The sequence below is a fragment of the Chrysochloris asiatica genome, unplaced genomic scaffold, assembly GCF_000296735.1.
Source record: "Chrysochloris asiatica unplaced genomic scaffold, ChrAsi1.0 scaffold00081, whole genome shotgun sequence".
Lineage (NCBI taxonomy): Eukaryota > Metazoa > Chordata > Mammalia > Afrosoricida > Chrysochloridae > Chrysochloris > Chrysochloris asiatica.
Window position 1 is genome coordinate 13,289,851 of NW_006408599.1, and position 8,614 is coordinate 13,298,464.

Here is an 8,614-nt window from a genome sequence, read left to right on the forward strand (position 1 = left end):
GTCCACCGCGCGGCCAGAAAAACGGAACTGCGTCACCGACCGGAACAGGACTTACACCGGCAGCATCTGAGTGGCGCGGAAGATGGTGGGAATTGTAGTAGGAAGGAGTCTGGTCACGTTGGGAAGCATGAACCGGCAGCCTTTGAGTAAAGCACGCGGAAGACTAGAATCTACAAAGAATCTCAGAGTAGTCTGGGAAATGTAGTCCACTATGTAGATTGGTGATGGACGCCAAGGTTCCGGGAAGGGGCTGAGCTGAACAGGCTTGGAAAAAGAAGGTAGGTATATCGAGTGGCGTGGCTGGGGGCTGAGTCTTAGAACTACTTGAGGGTTTCCGGAGCCTGCACGCCATCCTGGGCCTACGGGAGGCTTTACGTCGTCTTGAAATCTCGCCTTGGATCCCTGGCTCTGGAGAAGGGTTTTCTGCTGTCTGCGTTGGTAACTTTTGGACGGATTTGGGCAGCGGGGAGAGATTAAGCTCGAGGAGCCCTCTAGCGCCAAAGTAAAATAAAGACATGGCCGAGTAGCCGTGGCTTGATTTGGTTGCTAGTCCTCAACCGGGAATTTCTGTCAGATTCAGAGTGAATTAGTTGATGGATATGAAGGCTTCAGGTAAACTGTACACAAGCAGTTTTATGAATAGTCCTATGTTCTGCTGTGTGCGGGGCATCAGAGATGCTACAAAAGGTTTATGCACCTATATGGTGGATGTTGTTGTTAAGTGCCATTGAGTCGTTATCGACTCATAGCGACCCTATGCACAACAGAACAAAACTCTGCCTGATCCTGGGCTAACCTCACAATTGTTGCCACGCTTGAGTCTATCGATGCTGCCACTTGGCCAGTCCATCTTGTTGGGGGTCTTCCTCTTTTTCTCTGACCCTCCACCTTACCAAACATGGTATCCTTCTCCATCGACTGGACTCTGCTGACATTATGTGTCCAAAGTATGAGAAATGAAGTTTGGCCATCCTGGCCTCCAAGGAGCACTTTGGCTGCACTTCTTCCAACATAGATCTGTTCTTTTGGCAGCCCATGGCACTTTCAATATTCTCCTCCAACACCATAACTCAAAAGCATCAATTCTTCTATGGTCTTCCTTATTCACTATCCAGCTTTCGCATGCATATGAGGTTATTGAAAATACCATGGCTTGGGTCAGGCGCACCTTAGTCTTCAAGCTGACATCTTTGCTCTTCAACACTTTAAAAAGGTCTTGTGCAGCAGATTTGCCCAGTACTATACGTCATTTGATCTCTTGACTGCTGCTTCAGTGACTGTTGATAGTTGATCCAAGAAGAATGAAGTCCTTAATAATTTCAAACTTTTCTCTGTTGATAAGAATGTTGTTTATTGGTCCAGTGGTGAGGATTTTTGTTTTCTTTACATTGGGGGAGGCTGAAAATATTGGTGTTTCTGGAACTGGACAATAATAATGAAATAAAAAATACAGGTATTGTGAAGACGATTTGGACTCACGGCCATGCTGTGTGTGTGTGAGTAGAATTGTGCTCTGTAAGGTTTTTAGTAACTAATTTTTCAGTAGTAGATCACCAGCCCTTTCTTTTGAGGCGCCTTTCCCATAGGCCTCTAGTCTAGGCGTTTACTAAATGCCAAGTTATGTGCCAGGAAGTTAATTGGTATTAAATCATTCAGTCCGATCCCCAGAGTACAGATTTAGTCATTGTCATCTCTTGGTACTGTCAAGTCTCTACCGACTCATAACGATCCTCTGTAGGGTTTCCATGGAGCGGCTTGTGTGTTTGAACTGCCAATCTGGTGGTTAGCAGTCCTTTGCTGCAGCGCTACACATGGACAGATGAGAAAACTAAGGACTACTGAGTTGAAGCTATTTATTCACTGTCAGTGGCAGAGTGGGATAACCTGCTCTTTAGTGTTAATCTGTACAACTTCCTAGTGTTGAGCTTTTCACAATTTGCAGAGAAGAAAACATAACACTTCTTTCTCTTAAATAATTGTCCTCCTTCCCCCTTCATGCTTTCTTTGGGACTTTAGCTTCTGTTACTTGTTTGCATCTGAATCTGGTAGTAGAGTTTATTTGATTTAGTACAGAACAGTTTGAGATGCATTATGCCAGCATTTTGTGTTGGTAATAACAATCAGGCCCCAGCTTCATGGGAAGAGGAAACACATCTTCAAGGTTTGTATACATCACAGTTCCTAACTACAAATAAAATTTGTATCTACAAACACTCTTCAAGGGCATTCACTTACATCATTCTCATTTAATTCTTACCCTGTGACAGATGTGTGATTATTATAGGAGGCCCACATTATAAATTAAAGTGAGTGATTTTTTTTTTAATGTGAAAATGGGGATTCTTTTCCAGTTTCACAGGGTTTGTGTGAAGATTAAGAATATAAAGAATGGGAGTAGAAAATCTTAGTACAGTGCTCAAGAAAAGTTCACCTCTCTTTCTCTATTTGGATCTCTCATTTTATTCAACAAACTTTACTGACTACTTGATGATACAGACACACTCTTGGATGCTGTGGAGACAGTAAAGATGGTGGCATCAACAGATGTAAAACACACTTACAGTTTTGTTCTCTTCTCAAAATATGGTTTTTGTTAGCACAAATATTACATTGGATTTGTAGATTGTGGAGTGGTCTCTTGAGCCCCTGTGCACTGGTCTCTCTGCTTGGAATCCATGCTTTTAATCACCGTTTTCTCTCTGTCCTTCAGAGCTGAACTAAGACACCACCTCCTCTAGGAAACCTTCCTGGCCTTGAATGTGTCCACCCCATATTCAACCCAGACTGGATTAGGTATCTCAATGATAACATTACATAACCCTCATCAGAGTTCCTTTTAGTCTGTATATCATAATGTTCCGTTTTCTTACCTGTTTTCCCCACAGACTGTGTCTTTTAACTCAAGCTGGAGCATAAGAAGTGTTTGTTAAACAAATGACATCTTTATAGACCCTGAGGATAACCCTGGGAACTGGTGAGTTCCAGGGAGTTTTCATGAGATTTAGCAAAATTTAGCATTTGGGAGTGATTGGAAATCTCTGACAATTCTCATGTCCAGTGGATTAAAATTAATGGTCTGTCTGCTCTACCACTAACTACAATGAACTAAGATGTGATATTTTAATTTTATTTTCTTATCTAGAATATTTTTTTGACTGTGACTGGAGCATGAATTTAAATTGTTACCTGTCATTCTCTTTTATAGGCAGCTCGCTATTCTTAATTCTTGAAGAAAGAATTTCTTGCAATTACAGAGTTGTGGCTCTGTATTATGTAATAAAGATGTAATCATCACTGTGTGTTAGGCATTGAGTTGCTAGCCACAAGGTCGGCAGTTCAAATCCACCAGCTGCTCCGTGAGAGAAATCTCCCATAAAGATTTACAGTCTTGGAAACCCTAAACAGGGTCAGTATGAGTCCGAATCAACTCCATCATAGTGAGTTTGGTTTTGGAATCATACACCCAGAGACTTAGAAGTCTGTGTGTGAATCTAATAAGAGTTTTTAGTCTTACCATTCACTTTAGCATGCATGCATCCAAATTAATCATATGCTTGTAGCCAAGATTCATCCCCTCCAGTTTTTTTCTTTTCTGTTATTTTAAACAACTAATAGTTCACTGTTTTGGCCCTTAGTGTTGATTTCAGTATGCTGCGACGAAAACCAACCCGACTGGAGCTGAAACTTGATGACATTGAAGAGTTTGAGAATATTCGAAAGGACCTGGAGGTAAGAGTATTAGCTTTAAACCCTTCTTGTTCAGTACCATTGAGTCGGTTCCAACTCAGAGTGACCCTGTATAGAGTTTCTGAGGTTTCAAATATTTGTGTGAACAGAAAGTCTCATCTTTCTTCCACAGAGCAGCTGGTGGGCTTGAACCACAGACTTTTTGGTTAGCAGTGCAGTGTTTTTTCTACAGATCCACAGTACTCCCCTTCGGGATATTTAAAACAATAACTCTTACTTCTGAACTGGAGATTCTTATACTAACAATCTATTTGAAATTTGTTTTTGGATGCTTTACAGGTATCTCAAACTCAAGATGTTAGTTTGCCTCTGGCTGCCATATGAATTACCATAAACTTGATAACTTAAAAACAACAGTATTTTATTCTTTCAAAGTTCTGGAAGTTAGAAAACTGAAATAAATTTTACTGGACCAGAATTAAGGGGTAAGAAGGGCCATGCTCCTGCATGGAAACTCTAGGATAGAATATGCTCACTGGCTTATCCAGCTTCTAGTGGCTGCTGGCATCCTTGATTTGTGGCCCCATCACTCCAGTCTGTCCTGCTGTGCTCACACTGTCTCCTCTTCTGTCTGTGCTGCCTCCCTCTGCCTCTTATAAGGATACATGTGATTGCATTTAGGGCCATCCAGATAATTGAGGATAATCTCTCCATCTCCAGATCCTTGACTTTATCATATCTGCCAAGACTCATTTCTCATGCAAGTTTCCAAGGATTAGGACCGGAGATCTTTGGGGGCCATTTTTCAGCCAAGTACAATACAACCTTCAATCAGTTTTTCCCTTAGAGTTTCCCATTTCAGTATATGGTATCACCATTTATCCAGTTGCTCAGGGAGAAACCTGGGAATAAGTTTTTTTTTTTTTTAATTTTTATCGTGAATTGAGTGAAGGTTTACAAAACAGATCATCAGTTTTACATTCAACAATCAATTTCATCTAATGATTGAAATACCCTCAGTGTAATATCACTTATCTTACTTTCTTCCTGTGTTTCTTGGTTCCATTCCTCCTTTCCCAACCCTTCTGAACTTTGTCCTTATGAACAAAGGCTATAGTCTCGGAGTCTACGATCTATATCTGACCAGTGAGCCTGGTATTTTCTATGATTTTGATTCCACATTTCCTCCCGTTCTATCCAGGACCTTCGAATGTGATCCCCTTTCAAAGCAGTTGGTGGTAGTAGCCAGGTACCATCTAGTTCTTCTAGTTTGGGGGTCATGGAGACTGAGGTTCATGTGGTCCATTAATCCAGTGGACTAATTGTTTCTAAGTGTCTTCGATTTGCAGTACTCTTCTTTCTTCTGAATAAAGAGAAACCAATAATTCTACCTTAGCTGCTCATGAGTTTTAAGATCATAGTTGCTACTTACCAGAGTAGGATGTAGAGCATTGCCTTTGTGGACTAAGTTATGCCAGTTGACAATGGTGTCCCCTGAGACTATGGTCAAGAGATTGGGAGTCATTCTTGAGTCTCCTCTTCCCTCACCTGTATATTTATTCTGTCTATAAAGCCTTTGATTCTGTCTCCAGAATATAATCTAGAATCTACCTGTATCTTTTTACCTCAACTATTACAACCCTAACTAAAGTAACCATCACCTCTTCTTGTATAATTTCAGTCTCCTAAATGGTCTTTCTTCCATGTCTGTCTCTTTAATCCATCAGGTAGCTGTGGTAATCTTTAAAATACCTCAGGCCATGGTATTTTCCCTGTTTAAACTTATAAGTAGTTTCCTGTACTTAGAATAAAATCGGAATCCCTTACAGTGCCCTGTAAGACTTGGTATGCGCTGACCCTTTCCATTTTCATTTCATGTTACTTATTGCCTTGTCCTATGTACCCTGATCACACTGGTTTTCATTCATTTTCTTTAACATGCCAACTATTGGTCACTTCATGGTGTTGGCCCATATTTTCTCGGCCTGCAGAGCTCTGTTTCCTTATGTCTTGGTTTAAATGTCTCAGATTGAGAGACCTCTTTTTGATTGTGTCCAAGTTAGTGTGTTGGCCATACTCCTTCCATCCTATTAGCCTTCACCTTATTCTTTTATATCATAGTTCTTAGGATTTTCTTATTCTTTTTTTGATGTTAGCAGTTTATTTCTGTTTATCAGTAGATTCAAATACATTTTCAAAGTAAGGAGATTGACTCATTTTACATTATTATTTCCAATAAAAGAATTTTCTTTGTTTAGAAAAATCACAGAAAGCATCATAAATGCTATCCAAGCATTCCAAGCATAGACTCTAGGATTAATGTATTCCTGAATCCAAATCATTCATTTGCATTAGAAAAGAGTAGTGGTGTTGTCTTTGCTTTCCTTGATCTTTCTGTCAATTCTTTCAAGGTATATAAATAACATTGTTTAGAATTCTTTTTTAGTTAGTTCCATTACCTTTTCTCCCTCAGAAACTCAGAAATTTATTGGCTCTGTATCTTGGTCATCTGTTTGAGTCATTCTCTCGTTTCTTCATGTGAGCTAAAATTGTCTTTTGCCTCCGGGACATTGTAGGGCTGTCGTATTTGTATTTAATTGATGATGTATGTTGATGTGTTCTTATCCTCTCACCAAGTGTCCCCTTTGAGTGTAGTTAGAGAATGGAGGTGTGTACACTGTTGTCATTCACCGATTGTGAGTATCAGTTTAGGGTGGGTGTGGCTGGTTGTTGATCAGGTGGTATAGGAGCTGGCTTTGGATCTTGCCCAATGAATGGAGCTGTTTATCAGTAGCTCATCAGAGGGTCCAGTTGTTGCTGGGTTGTATGAATTCAGTTGCTGTCTCCTGTCAGGTGGGAATGAGAGAATTCCCCTTGCACACACACACACAAAACCAAAACAAAATTAACAAGCATAGAACCAACAATGAAAAGATAAAATAACAAAGAGTAAAAGGAAATAAAAACGGGCAGCAAACAGAAAAAAAAAATATAATATCTATAAAGACAAATGAGGGACAGGAAAATGGAGCTATATAAAAAAGAGAAAAAATAAAAGGAAGAAATAGACAAAAACACTTAAGAGTAACTGAAAAGAGGAAAAGGAAAACCCAGCTATAAAAGATACAAATGAGAGGAAATGTAAGTAAGAAATAAATAAAAGACAGAAAAACCAGGAATAAGGGGAGATGAAAAGAGAAAATGAATAGAGAGTAATTAAGAAAAATCAAAAGAGTAAAAAAAAAGAAAAGGGGAAATGAGAAACAGAAGAAAAGGAAAAACAAAAGTAGAGATAGAAAAGGTAAGATTCAAGGCAGTGGAAAGAGAAATTAAGGAGAAAGAATAGATAAAAACAATGAAACAACAGGAGGGAACAAAACCAAACCCCCAAAGGAAAAAAAAAAACAGTGCAGCTGTTGGACCCAGAGAGGAGAAAATTCTGGGGGCTCCTGAAAACCAAGGAGCTCATGAGGTGGAAGGGATGTGACAGTGGAGTTCCTGGCCCTATATGCAGTTCCTATTGGCCTAGGTGTTATCTCTGTTGTTCACAACACTGAATCCGGAAGTAATTTGTGGAGGTCCTTGATGGAGTTAGTTTCCGTGTCTGTTAGGATCACACAGCATCTGGGGGCAGGATGACTGGTTAAATGCTGGTGTGGTGCTTTGTGGGTTCAGTAGGACATAGGCTGAGCCCACTGGATTCCAGGCACCAAATCGGAGCAGCCAGCCCCCTACTCACAATGGCGAAGCTCCTAACCACATGACTCCAAACTCCCATAGATCATGGGCTGTAATGGAAGTAGGTAAGGGAGGGAGCTGGCCACACCTCTGGTCACCAGGAGAATGTGGAAAAAAAGAAGGAATTGCACCTTTCCTGTGTGCCTCTGCCCTGCCAGGCCACCTTCTCATGACTGGTCAGCCATTCACCAGTCAGTCTCCTTCTCTTGTCATCCTTGCTCAGCTTCTTCTCCCAACAAGCACTCAATTCACTTCTCTAATCTTTCTTCTGAAGTCCAAGGTTCCAGGATTTTCATTTGTGTTTCTTTTATTTGGTCACTTGTATAACCACCACCACCATTTTTGTTGTAGCATGCTCATGTACTGTGTCTGTCTAGTCTGCCATCTTACTAGAAGTCCACTTTTTTTCTTTTAAGTTTTTATTGTGAATTGAGTGAAAGTTTACAGGGCAGATGATCAGTTTTACATTCAACAAATCAGATATTTTGTTTCATTACAAAGATTATAATTCCCTCCATGTTCCATCAGCTAACAGTATTTCTCTCTATTTATTTTAGCTCTTTTATTAAAAAAAACACTCAGACATAGATAATAATTGATAACACCAAAGGGCACATTCTGCACATCTGCCTCCTGGCTGCCAGCTCTGTCCCTCTCTTTCCATGAATCTAGCGTCCTCAGCTGCTCCCTCTCTCCATGTCCCCATCTCTGCCTCCATCTCTGGTGTTGCTGCTTCTCTGGATAGGGTCCCATATTCCGCTTTTGCTCTTCTCCCTTGATGGTGCTAGGGTCCTCTGTTTCTGGACTATAAGAATAACTACTTCCCTGTTTTTGTTAAAACTTCTACCTTTACAATTGTGACAGTTGCAATCAGTCATGATAGCAGTTACTCACTATTGAATCATACAGATCTTATCCCCATCTCTTTTTACCAGACCAGCTCTGGTAGTGTTTGTTGTTGTTGTTGTCGGAACCGACTCATAACGACCCCATGCACAGCAGAACGAAACAATGTCCGATCCTGGGCCAACTTCACTACCACCGCCACACTTGACGCTATCAGTGATGTCACCTGGCTGATCCATCTCGTTGGGGGGGTCTTCCCTCTTTTTCTCTGACCCCCCACCTTACCCAGCATGACATCCTTCTCCAGCGACTGTTCTCTCTGGACAATGTGTCCAAAGTATGA

General features: G+C 40.7%; 1 protein-coding gene across 1 annotated transcript in view; it reads left to right on the forward strand.

Annotated features, from left to right (window-relative positions):
- Positions 1 to 3,648: 3,648 nt before the first annotated feature.
- CDC26 (cell division cycle 26) overlaps positions 3,649 to 8,614 on the forward strand; it is a 10,865-nt gene continuing 5,899 nt past the window's right edge. The window contains exon 1 of the mRNA XM_006865705.1: positions 3,649 to 3,729. Within this exon, the coding sequence (XP_006865767.1) occupies positions 3,649 to 3,729 (81 nt within the window). The remainder of the gene's footprint in view (positions 3,730 to 8,614) is intronic.